Here is an 18,598-nt window from a genome sequence, read left to right as displayed (position 1 = left end):
GAGGAAGCCCATGAAACCAGAGGGTCCCTCCACTCCTTTCTGTTCCAGTGTCAGTCACATCACTGGCTTGACTAGCTGTTCTTCCTGTCCCCAACACCAGGAGTTCATCCATGGCCATGAATCCAGCATGAACACCACTGACTGTTTCTACCTTAACAGCTACCCCAGCAACCAAGATGGTTTTGCCCAATTTTACCCCCTCTGGTTTGCCTCACAAATGGCCCTAGGCTAGGCAAGACTGGTCAGATTGAATGCTTCCTAGAGTTTTAGGTAACCAGCAGTATAGAGTCTGCTGACCTCTGTCAAGAGGTCTTTAAAGAGAAAGAATGATTAGATCCTTTGCCCCATTAGTCACAAAAGGGACCCAAATGTGCTGCTGTGGCTCCTTTACAATGAGGTTTTGTTTTGTTAATATGTTGAGATGCTTCTCAAAGTGCATCCCTGATATTAGAATCACCTGGGGTATTTATTAAACTCTGTTTATGGGCCACACCCCACACCCACTGAGTAAGAATCTCTAGGAGTGGAGTCCACTTTTGTGCATTGTTCTTCCTCTCAGGCATGGAGAGCTCTTAGCCCAAGATATGCAATTTGGATTAAAATTAGCCAGCTTTTCAAAATAGCATTCTGGCTTAAGGGCAAACACTTGGGCTTTTGAATGGATTCAGCAGGGACTATTTGCTAAATGACACCAGGTGCCAGCGTTTCTACATGTATCATCTCGAACGCTCTCACAAGACACCTATTATGCACATTCTACAGATAAGGATATTCACCCAATTTGTTAGGAAGTGGAACTTTTACTATTCAAACACAAAGTCGAAGTCCACAGTTTTATTTCTAGCTATGCCATTTGCTTTGTAGGTTCAGATGGCTTACCAAAATGTTATCAGTAAAATGGCAATGGTAAGAATTGAATAGCCATCAATACTGGCACGTAATGGCAACTGCACATGTCACATGGCAGGCACTTAGCCTGGTGCCTTGGGTTTAATGAACGTATTGGTCATCTCTACTTGATTGATTCTAAGTATTCTGGAACTGGTAACTTTCCAGCCAGGTGTGTGTGAAAAGGCTCATTTTTTCTTTTTCTTTTTTTTTTTGTTTTTTGTTTTTTGAGACGGAGTCTTGCTCAGTCACCCAGGCTGGAATGCAATCAATGGCGTGATCTTGGCTCACTGTAACCTCTGTGTCCCAGGTTCAAGCAATTCTCCCACTCAGCCTCCTGAGTAGCTGGGATTACAGGCACCTGCCATTATGCCCAGCTAATTTTTGTATTTTTAGTAGAGATGGGGTTTCACCATGTTGGCCAGGCTGGTCTCGAATCCCTGACCTCAGGTATCTGCCCGCCTTGGCCTCCCAAAATGCTGGGATTACAGGCGTGAGCCACTGCGCCTGGCCGAAACGGCTCATTTTTTTGTTTGTTTGTTTTGAGACAGAGTCTCCACCTGTCGCCCAGGCTGGAGTGTAGTGGCTTGGTCTCGGTTCACTGCAACCTCTGCCTCCCAGGTTCAAGCGATTCTCCTGCCTCAGCCTCCCGAGTAGCTAGGATTACAATGCCCGCCACTACACCCGGCTAATTTTTGTATTTTTAGTAGAGACGGTTTTGCGATGTTGGCCAGGCTGGTCTCGAACTCCTGACCTTGTGATCCGCCTGCCTCGGCCTCCCAAAGTGCTGGGATTACAAGCGTGAGCCACCGCTCCCAGCCAAAGTCTCATTTTTTTTTTTAATTAATTTTTTTTTTTTATTGTTTTTGAGCCAGAGTCTCGCTCTGTCGTCCAGGCTGGAGTGCAGTGGCGTGATCTCGGCTCACTACAAGCTCCGCCTCCCAGGTTCACGCCATTCTCCTGCCTCAGCCTCCTGAGTAGCTGGGACTACAGGTGCCCACTACCACGCCCAGCTGATTTTTTTGTATTTTTAGTAGAGACGGGGTTTCACCGTGTTAGCCAGGATGGTCTCGATCTCCTGCCCTCGTGATCCGCCCGCCTCGGCCTCCCAAAGTGCTGGGATTACAAGCGTGAGCCACCGCTCCCAGCCAAAGTCTCATTTTTTAATCGTCTCTGTTAGGAGTCTGTTAGGAAGGGCCTGTTGATTTGATTCAAGCTAGACTCCAGGTTCTTCATCAAAAGGCGTCATTTTGCACCCCTAGGAGGCAGATGTAATGTCAAACTAGATGTGGATTAGTTCAGCCCAGCACTCTATTGAGTAATTCAAGCCAAAGATGGCTTTGGGAAGTGTAAATGAACCAGATCTTGAACTCTGCTTTAACCAGTTTTAGCCTGCAAGGTCTTGCTGCCACCCAATAAAACAGGCAATAAACAGACGAAGGAAATAGCTGTAGCTGCAGGAGGTAGTGTCTAGCTTAGAGGGCACTGACTCACACTGGGGTGCAGGAAGTCAGGGCGAGGCTTGTCCAGGAGTGACTCTCCCTGTTCAGGTACTGTTACCTCTTCCTGCAATGTGGCAGTCTGAACCCACTATATCCCCAACACTTGGCTCATGGTCAGTGCCCAGCAAACTTAATGGTACCACATATTGTTAAATAAAGACAACAATTTCCTGAGTATGGGCTCTGCATTACAGTCCTTGTTGCAAATCTCAACTCTGCTTGTTGGATCTGGGTGTTAAGAAATCCAAGGCTCACCTGTAGCAAATATGTATGTAAAATACTTATTTTTCAAGACAGTCTTATTCTGTCACCCAGGCTTGAGTACAGTGGTGCAATCTTGGCTCACACCTTCTGGGCTCAAGCAATTCTCGTGCCTCAGCCTCCTGAGTGGCTGGGATTACAGGCGTGTGCCACCTCATCAGTTAATTTTTGTATTTTTAGTAGAGATGGGGTTTCGCGATGTTGGCCAGGCTGGTCTCAAACTCCTGGCCTCAAGTGATCTACCTGCCTCAGCCTCCCAAAGTGCTGGGATTATAGACCGGAGCCATTGCGCCTGGCTATATGTAAAATACATGTATTTAAAAGCCAAGGCTTAAGTTCTTGTAAAACAAATGACAACAGTACCTACTGCGTATTATAGAGATCAAATGAGTTAATGCAAGTAAACAGTGTAGTGTCTGGTACTCAGTAACTGCAATGTAACAGAAGCTGCCACAAGTTAGGAATCTCCCACCTTCCCATATCCCAAACCAGCATCTGGTGATCACTTATCTTTGCAAGAGGGTAAGAGGCCATGGGCAGTGCAAAGTGAGAAGTCAGCTGCACTGGCAGTAGAGGCATAGTGTTAGCACTCCCTACCCAAGTACCAACCCTCCCCTACTTTTATGGGTAAAAAGGCAGAAACTATTTACTAGTAAGAAAGACTAGCTCAGGAATGCCTGGTAGTGAGAAGCAGGCTCTGTGCCTCTTAATTACCTACACTTACCCAGAATAGAGACAAGGCTGTCCACCCTGTCCTTCTTTTTTGAATTCAAAACCTTCAAGGGAGATCTCAATACCAGCCACTCAATCAACATAGGTTCCAGACACACATGTTTTTTAAATTATGTTTATTTAGCATATGTACACATAAAAGAGAAATTGCCCTCTGAACCCACCCAGCAGAAAACATGCACAAACCCAAGGTATATGTGGAGGGGAGGGGCCCCGGCCCCAAGTTAGCAGCTGGGACGATGCAATCCTGTGAGTTGCAAGCCCCAGTCAGGAGAGAGCTGGACTGAAGTGTCCAGCAGGCTGGAGTCCCCTGCCGCTGGCCCTAAAATAAGCGTGCGCCATAGCCAAAGGTCTGTTTAATGCCCTCAAAGTAGTACCGCTGCCAGCCCTGTCGCGTCCGCTCTTCCTCAGGAGCAGGGATGCCTCGACCTTCCATGCACAGCTCAGTCTCTCCGTTCTTGTCGACGAAGGTCAAGGTGATGGTGGCAAAGTGTCCTGGGAAAGGCAGAGGGGACGGAGGTTTCATATCTAGGGTTTCCATCTGAGTTTAAGACTGGGGCAACCTGGCTGGTCGTGGTGGCTCACACCTGTAATCCCAGCACTTTGGCAGGCTGAGGTGGGCGGATCACCAGAGGTCAGGAGTTCCAGACCAGCCTGGCTAACATGGTGAAACTCAATCTCTACTAAAATTACGTGGGCATGGTGGCATGCACCTGTAATCCCAGCACTTTGGGAGGCTGAGGCAGGAGGATCACTTGAGCCCAGGAGTTCGAGACTAGCCTGGACAACGTAGTAGGACCCCATCTCTACAAAAAAAGTAAAAAAGTAAAAAAAAAAAAAAAAAAAAAAAAGCTGGCATGGTGGCACACGTAGTCTCAGCTACTTGGGAAGCTGAAGCAGGAGGATCGTTTGGGTCTGGGAGGTTAAGGCTGCAGTTTGCTGTGATTATGCCACTGCACTCTAGCCTGGGTGACAGTGAGACCCTGTTTCCAAAAAAAAAAAAAAAAAATTACAGCAAAGAGAAAAAGTTCTGGGGGTAATGGCAATAAATATGTTTACTTACCCTCTGGCCAAGATTTAAACCTCCACTTCATCACAATATGTTTCTCAGGGACCTAAAATAATCAAACAGCTCAGTCTATATTATATACTACAATGTACCCAATCCTAGCTAGGATCAGTCTTCTGCCCTTCATACGGAGTCTACCATCTGTGCAATTATATTACTTGCAAGAGAGTTCAAATCACAGCCTTTTTTTGAAAAACAAAATGTTTGATTAACAAAGAGATTAAAGCCTTACATTTTACCTATAGAGTTGAGAAAAAGAGAAATGTCACTCATCTGACCAGAGGCAACAACCTGAGTCTAGGGCCGGCAGGTACTCACCAGATCAGTAAATTCCCCAGAGACGTTGCCATCTACCATGTGGAACTTTCCACCTCTGTCTGCTTCTAATGTTGCAGGAGCATGGGTAAAGGCCTGCACCAGCTGCAGGGAAAAAAAAAAAAAAAAAAAAAAGAGGCAGAAGATACATGGCTTTCAGTGGGACCCAAGGACAAATGCCAGCTGAAGGCTGCATGCCTCAACTCTCATTTCCACCAGTCTGCCCCACAGGCGGGTCCAGGGTGTCCCTCTATTCTGTTTTAATACCAGCCAGGACTTGACTTCGGGAATTCTTTCTGATCTGATGATGCCATTACTTTGGACCCATTTACTTTTATTTATTTGAAATTGTATATGGTTCAGAAAGATATAAGAATGAGCTTATGAAAGAAAATTCTCAAGTAAATGTTTGAGACTTCTATTATCATTTCTGAGAACATGTCCCAAAATAGATCTATTCCATCTTTTATTTTATTTTATTTTTTTATTTATTGAGACGGAGTCTCACTTTGTTGCCCAGGCTGGAGTGCAGTGACGCGATCTCGGCTCACTGCAACCTCCGCCCGTCCAGGTTTTAAGCAATTCTCTGCTTCAGCCTCTGGAGTAGCTGGGATTACAGGCGCATGCCACCATGCCTGGCTAACTTTTTGTATTTTTTAGTAGAGATGGGGTTTCACCATCTTGGCCAGGCTGGTCTTGAACTCCTGACCTCGTGATCCACCCACCTTGGCCTCCCAAAGTGCTGGGATAACAGGCGTGAGCCACCGCGCCCAGCCCTTTTATTTTTTTTGAGATAGGTCTCACTCTGTTGCCCAGGCCGAAGTGCAGTGGCATGATCATGGCTCACTGCAGCCCCGACCTCCTAAGCTTAGGTGATCCTCCCACCTCAGCCTCCTGAGGAGCTGGGACTACAGGCGCATACCACCATACCTGGCTAATTTTTGTATTTTTTGTAGAGACAGGGCTTCACCATGTTGGCCAGGCTGGTCTCAAACTCCTGGGCTCAAGTAATTCACCCGCCTCAGCCCCTCAAAGTGCTGGGATTAGAGATGTGAGCCACTGTGCCTGGCCTACTCCGTATATATCAAATCAGTATCATTTTGCTGTGTTCGATTACCCAACAGTGCCGCTTTTACTTTTAAAAAGACTTTACTATTTTTTAAAGTAGGTAATACGAATACATGGTACAAAATTAAAAATAAACAGAAGGTTAAAAATGTTAGGAATCCTCCCATACAAAAGTATTTTAAAACTCTGAAAACTTTAGCTAGTTTGGAAGCAGAGATTCAACTGAAGTCTGTGTTGAAGTGCTAAATTCAATTCATATGAAGACCACAGCTATGCTGCTAAGTCCTTCAAGACAGCAGGCACCAAGTAGAACCAAGTTAGCCATCAAAGGCAGTCTTTGGCATAGCCAGGTCATAACACATCTCTGGAGTCAACTAAGACAACTTTCTGAAGTACAGTATAATTTTGTTTATACACATCTTTTTAAATTTCTAGAAAACCCAGTCCATTTAATTGCTTCTCCAGTTCTTGGTTTTCTAAGGGGGAGAGAACTTATCACAAGAGTATTTTGGGTGCAGGTGCACAGACATACTAACACCCATATACTACATGGTACCTCTTAATTTATGGCTGTATTTACATTTTTGTTTAAAAAATAAGATCTTGAAATTTTGTCCCAGAGTATGTGGGAACTTCCACGTATCCTAACCGCCTTTACTATCAGATAATAAAGCTGAATACAGTCATGTTTCTCAACTCCACACTATAGCAGCAGAATGGCACAAGTCAGCTGTGCAACACAAAGAAGGCAGGAATTCTTCTGTGCTACAGAGTAACCAAGAATGGCCATTCACTTTTCTAGTAAGATTCACTCAGTGGTTTCTACTTATATGACCCAAAACTAGAACAGGCACGGTAGTGTGCACCTGTAGTCCCAGCTACTCAGGAGGCAGAGGAAGGAGGATCGCTTGAGCCCAGAAGTTCAAGGTTAGTCTGGGCAACATAGCAAGACCAGGTCTTTTGTTTTTAAAATAAATAAATATGGCCGAGCACAGTAGTTTGCACCTGTAATCCTAGCACTTTGGGAGGCTGAGGCAGGCAGATCACTTGAGGTCAGGAGTTTCAGACCAGCCCATCTCTACTAAAAAATATGGTGAAACCCCATCTCTACTAAAAAACATAAAAATTAGCTAGGCGTGATGGCGTGTGCCTATAGTACCAGCTGTTAAGGACGCTGAGGCAGGAGAACTGCTTGAACCTGGGAGGCAGAGGTTGCAGTGAGCTGAGATCGTGCCACTGCACTCCAGCCTGGGCAGGTGACAGAGCGAGACTCCGTCTCAAAAAAAAAAAAGAGAATGGAGGGAAAAATTCACTTTGATGAAGGCCTCATGGCTCCAGTTGTGAGTTTGTGAGTACCTCTTCTGTACACTGCTGAAGGGATATGCCCCCAACTCAAGTCACCTAGAAGGGCAGATGGCATGAGGCCTGAAGGACAAGACTGACTTACCTCTTGGGTGGTAAACACTCTATAGAGCTCCTCTGGTGACGTCAGGAAGGTTTCCTTAAGAGTGATCTTACAAGTGGGGATTTTGACTCCAACAGGTCTGGCCTGGGTTTTTGAAGGAGCAGGCTTAGCCTGTGAAGGTGGCAGTGAAAATGATCAATACAGAGTAATGATACAACCTCAATCAACGTGGCTTCAGAGACAGTTGTACCATTCATTCTCATAAAAATGTTCACCTCCAAGGGTAATTATTCCAAGGGCTTTGAAGGGAATTTGAGTGTGTAGGTGTTTCAGTCATGAGGGTAATGATTCTGGAAACCTCTTCAATTCCCAGTAAAAATAACCACTCTACAAGGAAGACCCTGATAGTCAAATAACAAATCAAATCATTGAGATATTTTTGAAGAGCTCAGTGTAATTCTCAAACAATTTCTACGTTTAAATAGCTGGAAGCGGTTTTCTCCCCACTTCCAGAGTATCCACTTCACTATGCTGACAAAAGAGCAACAGGGCTCTAAAGCAAGTGCTGAGCTTGAACCACAAACTTCCATCTCTAGATAAAGTACTTGCTCACCCTGAAAATTGGGGAGATTGGGTGAAGACACGGATGTAACTCCATTTCTTGATGGGACCTCTAATATCAAAGTATGAAATATCAACACACCAATTAGACTGAAGACTTATATAGGTGAAGTCCATCCTTTGTTCATAACCTCCTAACTGGTGCTAAATGCAATCAAGAGTCAGACTTTTAACTGTCTGATAGCTCCTACTTGCTCTAAGGGTCTGCAATACATGAATTAAAACCAGGTTAAAGATGGGTGAATGAATGCATATTGCAGGCGCTCTGAAAAAGCACCATGAGCAGATCACAAGCTGGTCTGGCTTAGAGGTTAGGGACACAGAGAGCTGATATGTGGAATTAAGAAGGCGGTCTCTCAAGTTCCTTTGCAGACAGTCTCCCACCCCAGGAAAACCATTTACCTTGCGCTCCTCAGTTTTCAGTGCTGGCTGCCCCACTGGGTCTACTGACTCTCCATTCATTGTAGGTAAGATCATGCCCTGGGTGAACTCTGAAAAGATAAAATTCCAGCTCATGGAAGTTACTTCTTAGTAGCTGAGATCTGGAGTTTCATTACAGCTTGACAAACACAGCCATCCTACCACAGAATGAGGTTATGACCAGAAAAGGAAGAGGCTATTTTTACATCTTTACTTTTGGCCTATGCCAGACTGGTATCTGGGTATATGCTATAGAATATAGTATGTTCACTGGGATTATCATTTTTTTTTTTTTTTTTGAGACGGAGTCTTGCTCTGTTGCCAGGCTGGAGTGCAGCCTGCACTCCAACTCACTGCAACCTCTGACTCCCTGGTTCAAGCTATTCTCCTGCCTCAGCCTCCTGAGTAGCTCGGATTATAGGCACGCACCACCATGCCCAGCTAATTTTTGTATTTTTAGTAGAGACGGGGTTTCATCATGTTGGCCAGGATGGTCTCGATCTCCTGACCTTGTGATCTACTAGCCTCGGCCTCCCAAAGTGCTGGGATTACAGGTGTGAGCCACTGCACCTGGCCACTGGGATTATTTTTAAAAGCTTATCCTCCTGACTCAACTGGAAACATTATAACATATTAAGTGCATGTGAGGTCTACTATGGAAGGATGGCGTGAACGCCGTGGCACTTTGATGACTTCAAGAGTGGGTAATCTACCCAGCACCTATGGATGCATGGTTAGTGCCTTTCCTCCACTCTGCCTTACCTCTGCAGAAAAGCCACAACTAGTTATGGCACTGGTCCTCCCCAAAAAGGTATCTATCACCTTCCATCACCTTCTTTGATGGTTATTATACATATTCCAACACCAAGATCAGAATACACTGGCAGAAATGGAATCCCAGGGGAAAGCTGAGCTGACTTCTATTCTAAGCATCTAAATATCCCTGGAGAGTGCATATCAAAGATAGTCCAGACTGTATTCAAGTAATGAGTCCAGAGATGCCAAGTCTTTAGATTAGCGCTGTCCATTAGAAATATAATGTGAGCCTCAAATACAGTTTTTTGTTTTTTTTGTTTTTTTGAGATGGAGTCTCCCTCTGTCACCCAGGCTGGAGTGCAATGGCGCGTTCTTGGCTCACCGCAACCTTCACCTCCTGGGTTCAAGCAATTCTCCTGCCTCAGCCTCTTGAGTAGCTGGGATTACAGGCATGCACCACCATGCCCGGCTAATTTTGTATTTTTAGTAGAGATGGGGTTTCTCTATTGGTCAGGCTGATCTCGAACTCCCGACCTCAGGTGATCCGCCCACCTCGGCTTCCCAAAGGGCTGGGATTATAGGCGTGAGCCACTGCACCCAGCCCGTAGTGTAATTTATACTCACAGCACATCTCTTGTGTTTTTTGGTCATCCAGGCTGGAGTGCAGTGGCATGATCTCAGCTCAGTGCAACCTCCCTGCCTCCTGGGCTCAAGCCACTCTCCCACCTCAGCCTCCCGAGTAGCCGGGATTACAGGCACGGGCCACCGCATCCAGCTAATTTTTGTATTTTTTGTAGAGACAGGGTTTCGCCATGTTGCCCAGGCTGGTCTCAAATTCCTGAGCTCAGGCAATCAGCCCACCTCAGCCTCCAACAGTGCTGGGATTACAAGTGTGAGCCACCGCGCCGGGCCCTCACAGCACATCTCAGTTTGGTCTAGCCACATCTAAAATGCTCAACCATCAATATTAGACAACACGGCTCCAGATCTTTCCCTTACTCTGAGCTTATGGACTGACTTTAAGATGAAATAAGCCCCCTCCCCCCAAATCTTTACCCATTTGCCAAAGAAAGGACTGTCCAGGCCCTTAATCAGAGTCTAACAGGTGGAAACTACCTCCTTAAGGCATACAGAACTACTCAAGGGATACCTGTTTTGAGGGTGCTGATGTAAATTCCCATTGCTTCTCTTAGAAGTTTCACCCCTTCTTCCTTCATTAAGGCCACGAGATTTGTGTCAGGCTCATCTTTGGCAAGGCTCACACTAATCTGGGTGAAAGATGAGAAGTAGGTGGTAAATAACTTGAGGGGCACCCTCATTATGGAATGTGGGGGCTGAGCAATCAGGTAACTGCTGACATTTCCAAAGGAAATGCATGAGTACTGTGGTATTCGTACAATCCCCATTAGTGTTCCTTCTTGAGTCCTCTCTGTCAAGTGGCTAATGTTAGTTAGAACCCATGTCACTAGCTAAAGTGAAGAAATTAAAGAAGTGCAAATTGCTCTAGAAGTTTCCAATGGCACCATATGCCTAGAAAATTATCTGCAGGCTAGGGTTCTGAATGCTTGGACCAAGCCTGGGCTATGAATCCTGAATGACAGGTCACTTTTCTCATCTGAGAATAAGAGGATATAGAGGACTCGGATTAGGAGTTATGAAGCACAAACCTCCACTTCATCCACGCTGTTTTCATCAGACAAATTGGGGATCTCCACATGTCCTTTGTACTGTACTCCTGACTTAGAAGTACCTGTCAAAACCAATGCAATGTCATTAGTCCACTCCTTGGCAGGAAAGGTCTCTGCTCCAGGGTCCTAACTGCTACCTCACTTCTGCTGCTTTTGGATGGCTGAACTGATCCTCTTTATTCTGAGAATGCCACATGCCAGATGCAATCAACACCCGCACCCCCAAAAGAAATGTCTTTCCTCACCAGGTTACTGGAAACCAACTATGTTATTACAATGTGGGACAAAGAGCTATAGATTTGGTACTAGCATGAGTTATACCATGAGAACTTGGGTCAAAAGCCAGTAGTTCTGCTAGAATACTTGTTTTGAAAATATCAATTTATTTCAGTGCAACTGAAATATTAGGGAACAATTTGATTATAATGAGAAGTTCATGTTTGCTTATATGTGACTTCATCCATGAGAAACACTAGGTGAATACGGAAAGCCTCACCCAGCTACATAGGATACATAAAACACACACATCTCAAACACCTATCTGCCAATGACCTCAGTTTACAGCGTGTGTTGTGAGCCATACCCATCCTCAACTAGTGTAATGTTCCTTCTGATTGTGGATGACTCTCCTTCTACCATTCCATAGTAGTCCTCAAGCTGCAACCCTTCTGATGCCCACTTTTTTCCGCCCCCAAGACAGAGTCTTGCTCTGTCGCTCAGGCTGGAGTGCAGTGGCATGATCTTGGCTCATTGCAACCTCCACCTCCCAGGTTCAAGCAATTCTTCTGCCTCAGCCTCCCAAGTAGCTGGGATTACAGGTGTGTGCCACTACGCACGGCTAATTTTTGTGTTTTTTAGTAGAGATGGGGTTTCACCATGTTGGCCAGGTGTGTCTCCAATTCCTGACCTCGTGATCCACCTGCCTCAGTCTCCCAAAGTGCTGAGATTACAGGCGTGAGCCGCCGCGCCTGGCTTTGATGCCCACTTTCACAAATAAACTTCAGGTCTTTTTCATGGTAAAGCACCATATTTATTGTAGTATTCACCTATTTTTTATTTTTTTTGAGATGGAGTCTCACTCTGTTGCCCAGGCTGGAGTGCAACGGTGCGATCCCAGCTCATTGCAACCTCCGCCTCCTGGGTTCAAGTGATTCTCCTGCCTCAGCCTCCTGAGTAGCTGGGACTACAGGCACATGCCACCACGCCCGGCTAATTTTTTGTATTTTTAGTAGAGACGGGGTTTCACTGTGTCAGCCAGGATGGTCTTGATCTCCTGACCTCGTGATCCGCCCACCTTGGCCTCCCAAAGTGCTGGGATTACAGGCATTAGCCACCACGCCCGGCCTATATTTATCTATTTCTTACCATTTAATGTGCACAAAACTATGCTACCAATTTTTAGTCCCTATATTAAAAAAAAAAGTGTCGGCCAGACACAGTTCAAGACCAGCCTGGCCAACATGGTGAAACCCGTCTCTAATAAAAATACAAAATTAGCCGGGCGTGGTGGCGGGCACCTGTAATCCTACTTGGGAGGCTGAGGCAGGAGAACTGGTTAAACCCGGGAAGTGGAGGTTGCAGTGAGCCAAGATCGCGCCACTGCACTCTACCCTGGGTGACGAGCAAAACTCTGTCTAAAAAAAAAAAAAGGAGGTCTGAGCAAGATGACACCGAAGATTCCTTCCATACTACTATGCTTCAAGTGTACTTTAAAAACAAATTAACAAAAATCATGGACAGATAGATCTACTTTCACCCTTCTTTATGATATGACTATTCACTTCGGAAATGTTTATCAAAGCACAAATTTCATGCTTTGCCCCATACACAGACAGTAGCTATCTCATACTCCCTTAGCTTTAGTGCCTTTTTACATTCAGGCTCCCGACAGTCAGGACTGTCCAAAACGGTCATACGCATGACCTCAATTTTTTCCTAATGTCATACACAAGGGACATAAAACTAGAAGATAGATAAAACAGCCCCAAATTACTGTCACACACAAGCTTCATTAGCGCAGTGGTTTAATCTGTTAAGATTCACACTGAAGACAGTGCACAAAGATCAAGACCAAAAAAATCCTCTCCTTCCTCCTTTTAAATCACTCACAAGATACATGTAGCTAGTCTGAAGAAATATCATCGTAGGTGTCCCAACAAAGACCAAGGTCCAAAGATGCAGTGGCCCGGCCACTTCATGGATGGGACTTATGAGACCCAGACACAGGAAATCCATTTAGCATCCCACAATGGCAAAGAAATTCCAGGACTCGATACTGCTTTACATAGGACTCCAAAGCAGCAACATCTGCCTTCTCCCTTCAAGGTCTGTAACTCCTCAAAACTGTTCTCTCCAGCTACTTAACAGGTTAAACAAAACACAGTTAATCTCTCTGACAGCCCAGCTTAGACTTACCTGTCCAGTTTAGTTTGACGCTCCATTCATAAAAGAAGATAAGTTTCCCTTTGCGATTGTTAATGGATGCCTCTCCATCAAGCTTACTCACTTCCGTCACCTCACACTTGCCTTCTTCATTTTGAACCTGCACTGCCAGGAACAGTGTTTTCAGCTTATCCGTGGACCAATTTGAAGCATCTCTCTCCGTCCTGCAAAGCAGAAACAGAGCTATGAACCAGCAGTCAAACGGAGGATACGCTGCTCTATGCAAGAGAATACGAGGTTAAAGGAGGCCTGACAAATAGTTTGAAAAGAACACAAAAACTCCCAGTCCCACTCCAGTATGTCCACAAACATGTCATTCTTTTTTTAGGAAGACAAGGGGTTGCACACTGTCAACAAAGACAGCTGCTGTAGAAAATGGTATAAACTCAGTGGAAAATTATGCTCTCCTTTCTCGGCATGATGGTGCGGGGGAATACTCGATACTTTAACATGGCGCCCCCATTTGACCAAGTGGAAAACTGCACATATTGCTGAGATCAGGAACACAGACTGGACCATGAAAGAATAGTACTTAGCTAAAAGGCCCAGAAAGGATTAAACCAATAACCCTGACCTCACTGGCACAGTGTTCTGACCTATCAGATTCGCACTTGTATTATAAACTTCCTACACATTCACTGCCCCCTAGATGGCCAGAAAAACGTTAAGTCCAGGGCTTCAAAACAAACAACAAAAATTAGGTCAAGTACTCTGCATGTTAAGAAGAGACAATACAAAGTGAGATATGGAAAAGAAACATCACTATCTGCCTTCCTACTTATTAACTATTAGAGAAAACAACAGCAAAAAAGGCTGCAACAAAGTAACGGTACAATACAAACATTATGAACAAAGTTCAGTGGAATTCAAAAATAAGGAAACATTACTTTGGGAAGATTTCATGAAGCAGGGCAGTTATTTTAAGAACGGTCAGGTTATAAAACCACGGCTGCTCGGCAACCTGGAGTTCCAACACACCCGACCTGATAGTTCCGGGTGAGAGGCCGCAGCTATCTGAGCTCTGAGCACCTGCACAACACGTTCTCAATCTCCCGCGGGACCGCTGCAGCGGTCCCCTATGAATGACTTTTAATTTTACCGCAGGCCGCAAAATAGGAATTACAGACCCCTGGCCTTAGGCCTTTCACAGCTATCTCCCAACACAATCAAAGGAGGTTCCAGTCTCAGTGACTCCTCTGGCCACGTGTAGTAAGCACCTCCCTGCTCGGGCTGGATGCAGCAGCCAGGGCGTTATCTCCTAGTCTCTCTGACAACCCTCCTCTGGGGCGCAGCCCTCCAAGTCCATCTCCCTCCCCTCAAACACTGAGAAGGTGACCGCGGAGTGGAGAGGCCTGGGGCTACGGACCCCTGCCACAGGAAGGACCCACCCCCATCTCCGGACACAGCTACCTCAGCCCCGGCTCTGTCCGGACCGAGGTTCTAGGAACCCTGAAACCCTGGCCCGGCCGCAGGTCTCCCAAGGCCGGCCTGCTTTGCTGGCCCTCACCAGTGCCAGTTGTTGACGTTGGTGGCGTCCGCCCGCTCCTCCACGATCCAGCGTGGGTCTCCCTCACCCCACTTGGCCATCGGCTCTCCTATCGCGGCGCCACCAGCTCCGGAGCAGCCGTAGCCACAGCCTCAGGACCGCTTAGTGCCAGCCGCCCGGCAGCGCCTGGAAACTACTAGAAGCGGCCGCAAGCACCTCCTGGCTTGCTTTTCCCTCCACCCCCTCCCCTCCTTAACTTCCGGCTCCTCCCCACTCCCACCGGTTACTTCCGTCCCAACTCGCCGCACCGTGGGTTCCGCCTGATTTAGAGATCCTTCAGACTCCCTCGGGTTCTCCCCAAAAAGCGTCCCGAAACCCAACTGCTCATACAACCATTCCTCACCCATAGGAAAACAAAGAACACGTCTCATTGCTTCCCTGGACCCTAAATCGCCCTTGCTGAGCCTCATGGGAATTGTAGTCTTGCTACGTGACCCGGGGGATAACCGCGGAAGGTCGCGCGGAAAGGATAGGAAATGACCTAGCACGGTGCTTGGGGTTTCTGGGGGCTGTAGTCAAGAAGCCTTGTGGTTCGTCGGGACAGCGCCTGACAGCAGAGGCAGAAGAAACTACGACTTCCAGCATGCCCTGCGGTCTCGTTATTCGTGTTTTCTCTCCGCCCCACGATTATTCCCTTCCGCCCCCTTCTCTAAGCTGCACAGCCTGAACAGAAGGGCTGGTCCAGCGGCGGCGGAGGCTGGCGCTGTCCTGAGAGGGAGGGCTCTGTGCGGAAGAGGTGAGGGTGTCCCAAGCCCCTTGGGTCGCGTATTTGGCTGAGTCCAGCCTCTCCGCATCTTAATCTTTTCCCCTCTTCTAGGAGGCATCCCTACACCCTACGACTACAGGCCTTATTCTCTTCTTTCAGTCAGGGCGACCCTTGGGCGCTGGAGTACGCTTGGGATTGGGGCTGCGAGTGAGCACCAGCGATTGGTTCGGAAGCGGACATTTGGTTCAGAACGAGCATTTAACTCTGCCAGGGATCCGCTGGGCTCTGACGACTGCGGTAGATCCATGGCTTCCTGGACGTTCACCCGTAGAGTCATCCTAACTTAACTCTTGTTTCCTGGTCTCAGTTCACAAGCCTCACCTGTATCTTCCTGGCTCGGAAGATAATTGAAACCAAGTCTGACTTCTCAGTAGCTGGTTTTTGGAGTTTTCTGAGGCAGGGAGCATGTTGTGGTTTTCTTGCTGATTCTTCTGTTTTCCTTTGTAAAGTTCCTGTTCTCCCCTGAGGTCTCTCACCCTGCCTTGTTGGCTGTCAGTAAACAAGAGACGATAAAGACAAACCTCTGAAGTATTTTAAATCATGTTGAAGCACCTGTCACTCTTAAGAGTGACAATCGTACCTGATTACTTTATAACTCTAGAGCCACTAGATCATTATACTTGCCAAGTAAACCTAGCTTCTCATTTGGCGTTATAAATACAAATTGATGGCAGTTGTCTACTGCCATTGCATGGTTAAAAAGATTCCAGAAATCCTCTGGCAGATTATTGTGTTTGTTAGACACATTCTATGTCTATCTGTAGATAACTACTATAGTGAAGGAATGATCTCTAGTTTTCTGGAAAGTGAAAAATAGGTAGAAGGACCATGCAAGACACTAGAAATGGTCTAGGAGCCAGAAAGCCTGGATTGTAATTTGAAATAGGAGCACTTAACAAAGTGGCTTTGATACTGAACTCTTTTGTGCCTCACTTTCCCCATGAGTAACATGGAAATGGAATCTCCCAGGCCTACCTTACAAGATTGTTCTGAGGATCAAACGAATGACAGAGTGATTTATGAACTGACATGTGTGCCAGAGACATTTATATGTTCTATACATATCTTCATCATTTGTGGCTACTCAGAATTTTTGTATTTTTTTTAATCTTTAGGATTGCTAAAAAATATTTTCTTTTTTAGCTTTTCCCAAGGTACCAGGATGATGTATTAATAATAAAAGTTACTATTGAGTGTTAATTTTGGGTCAGGCACTAAGCACTTTACATGTATTAACTGGTTTACTCCTCATAACCATTTCTAAGGTAGGTCATCTGTTATGCCCATTTAACAGACGGGAAAACCAAGACAGAAAAATGTCAGTATGATATTCCATATTAAAAGGAAATAACATTTAGTATTTACTTTCTGCTAGACACTTTTATAGATGTTCCCTGCAACCCTGTGAGATAGGATATAATTTTCTCCAAGGCTTAGAAGTAAAGTCATTTATCCACTTTGCTCAGAATTAAGAGAAACCAGGATTTGAACTCAAGGTTGCCTGACTACAATGTCTGTGTGGGATGATTTCATGGTGTCTGCCAGCATTTTTGGTTTATCTCCCTAAAATTAAATACAGAAAAGGATTTTTAAACAACCCTGTACCAGTAGAAATCAATTAGTGATGTCTGCCATGAGAAGGGACCAGATAGTAGAAAATTCCCACAATACCCTTGCTATCCCTATATCCCCTGAGTTGAAAACAGAGTCAGGAAGTAACAGTAGAGTATCTTTAAGGGCTATCAAAAGCCTCAACAGGACTACCATGACAAGGCTTTTCTCAAGCTTTTATTGATGAAGGTGCTATTAAAAGGAAAAGCAAATGGTTCTTTTAGAACTTGATGCTGTTTAGCCTTTACAGTTATTTTTGGTGCTGTGGGAGTTTTATACCCAGTCCTTGGCTTAAATCATAGTTTTCATTCTAGTCCTGTTGGCATTGATAGTTTAGTTTGTAATTCTGTTTCCTTATTTGGAGATAGGGAGGGTCTCACTGTGTCACCCAGGCTGGAGTGCAGTGGTGTAATCTCAGCTCATAGCAGCCTCGACGTCCCAAGCTCAGGTGATCCTCCCACCTTAGCCTCCCAAGCAGCTGGGATTACGTCACCATGTCCAGCTAGTTTTTTGTTTTGTTTTTTAAATTTTTTTGTAGAGACAGTTTTACAATGTTGCCCAGGCTAGTCTTGAACTTGGGCTCAGGTGATCCTCCCACCTCAGTCTCCCAAAGTGCTGAGATTACAGATATGAGCCACTGTGCCCTGCCTAGTTTGTAATTCTAGGGCAAAACTTGTTTTTGCAGGGCAAAATTGAATTTTATAGTAGTTATAACAGGGACTTGTGGTCTTTTGACTACTTCTTTATATACTTGCTTTTCTTGGCCATCCCCTCATTTCTCAAATTTTGGCCAACAGTTGTTAATAAAATAGTCATAATTTGAAGATTTAGGTGAGATAATTCTGCTTCTTTTAATTGCTTTGCTTTCCGTTCTTTCAGGCATTTAAAAAGCATACATGAGGGTGGAATATTTGTCAGTTTCATTCACTGTAGTATTCCCAGAGCCTAGAACAGTGCCTCAGAGATGGTGCTCAATAAGTATTTGTTGAAAATGTGAATGCAATTTTTGTCTGTTTTGTGCATGTTCTGATTGCTCTTCCTTGTGTATTCAGCAAAGTTTTTTGATAGATTCTTATAGCATTTGCCTGCCTTGCACTGTTGCTTTTAATACATACCTATGCTGAATGCCCTAGCTCTGTTGTAGGGTCCCCACGTCTGACACTTTTTTTTTTTTTTTTTGGAGACGGAGTTTCGCTCTTGTTGCCCAGGCTGGAGTGCAATGGTGCGATCTCTGCTCACCGCAACCTCTGCCTCCTGGGTTCAAGCGATTCTCCTGCCTCAGCCTCCTGAGTAGCTGGGATTACAGGCATGCGCCACCATGCCCGGCTAATTTTGTATTTTTAGTAGAGACGGGGTTTCTCCATGTTGGTCAGGCTGGTCTCGAACTCCTGACCTCAGGTGTTCTGCCTGCCTCGGCCTCCCAAAGTGCTGGGATTAAAGGCCTGAGCCACTGCACCCAGCCTCTGGCACTTTTTTATATACCTTACAACACCTGAGAGAGTGCCCTG

At 45.6% G+C, this 18,598-nt stretch overlaps 2 protein-coding genes across 12 annotated transcripts in view; one reads left to right on the top strand and one right to left on the bottom strand.

Moving 5' to 3' along the window:
- Positions 1-3,482: 3,482 nt before the first annotated feature.
- Positions 3,483-14,980, bottom strand: AHSA1 (activator of HSP90 ATPase activity 1). Of its 2 annotated transcripts, none has more exons than XM_034937930.2 (9): positions 14,962-14,980; positions 13,141-13,331; positions 10,705-10,787; positions 10,188-10,305; positions 8,264-8,352; positions 7,283-7,411; positions 4,771-4,872; positions 4,447-4,498; positions 3,483-3,878 (listed from the first exon to the last, which is right to left on the bottom strand). In XM_034937930.2, exons 4-9 carry the CDS (start codon positions 10,252-10,254, stop codon positions 3,706-3,708), a joined length of 612 nt encoding a protein of 203 aa, XP_034793821.1. In that variant the 5' UTR covers positions 10,255-10,305; positions 10,705-10,787; positions 13,141-13,331; positions 14,962-14,980; the 3' UTR covers positions 3,483-3,705. The 2 variants fall into 2 exon arrangements, with proteins under 2 accessions (XP_034793821.1, XP_003808926.1); XM_003808878.5 differs by lacking the exon at positions 14,962-14,980 and adding an exon at positions 14,675-14,815.
- Positions 14,981-14,991: 11 nt separating this feature from the next.
- VIPAS39 (VPS33B interacting protein, apical-basolateral polarity regulator, spe-39 homolog) overlaps positions 14,992-18,598 on the top strand; it is a 31,307-nt gene continuing 27,700 nt past the window's right edge. For 3 of the 10 annotated variants that reach the window (XM_055097317.2, XM_034937922.3, XM_063596348.1), the window contains exons 1-2: positions 15,223-15,449; positions 15,579-15,716. The gene's annotated coding sequence lies outside the window, so the exon portion shown is untranslated. Of the gene's footprint in view, positions 15,450-15,578; positions 15,717-18,598 lie in introns of all 10 variants that reach the window. The other 7 variants (XM_034937926.3, XM_063596349.1, XM_063596347.1 and 4 more) reach the window with 5 other exon arrangements.

The sequence above is a fragment of the Pan paniscus genome, chromosome 15 (genome assembly GCF_029289425.2).
Source record: "Pan paniscus chromosome 15, NHGRI_mPanPan1-v2.0_pri, whole genome shotgun sequence".
In the NCBI taxonomy this organism is placed as follows: Eukaryota; Metazoa; Chordata; class Mammalia; order Primates; family Hominidae; genus Pan; species Pan paniscus.
The sequence above is the reverse complement of the archived record's forward strand: the minus strand, read 5'-3'. Positions and strand labels throughout refer to the sequence as shown.

Coding starts and splice junctions, on each gene's coding strand:
- AHSA1 (XM_003808878.5), bottom strand. CDS start 14,754: ATGGCCAAGTGGGGTGAGGGAGACCCACGCTGGATCGTGGAGGAGCGG. Junction 8,353..10,187: donor CATCAGCACCCTCAAAACAG/GTATCCCTTGAG, acceptor TTATCTTTTCAG/AGTTCACCCAGGGCATGATC. Junction 4,499..4,770: donor CTGGGGAATTTACTGATCTG/GTGAGTACCTGC, acceptor TGATTATTTTAG/GTCCCTGAGAAACATATTGT.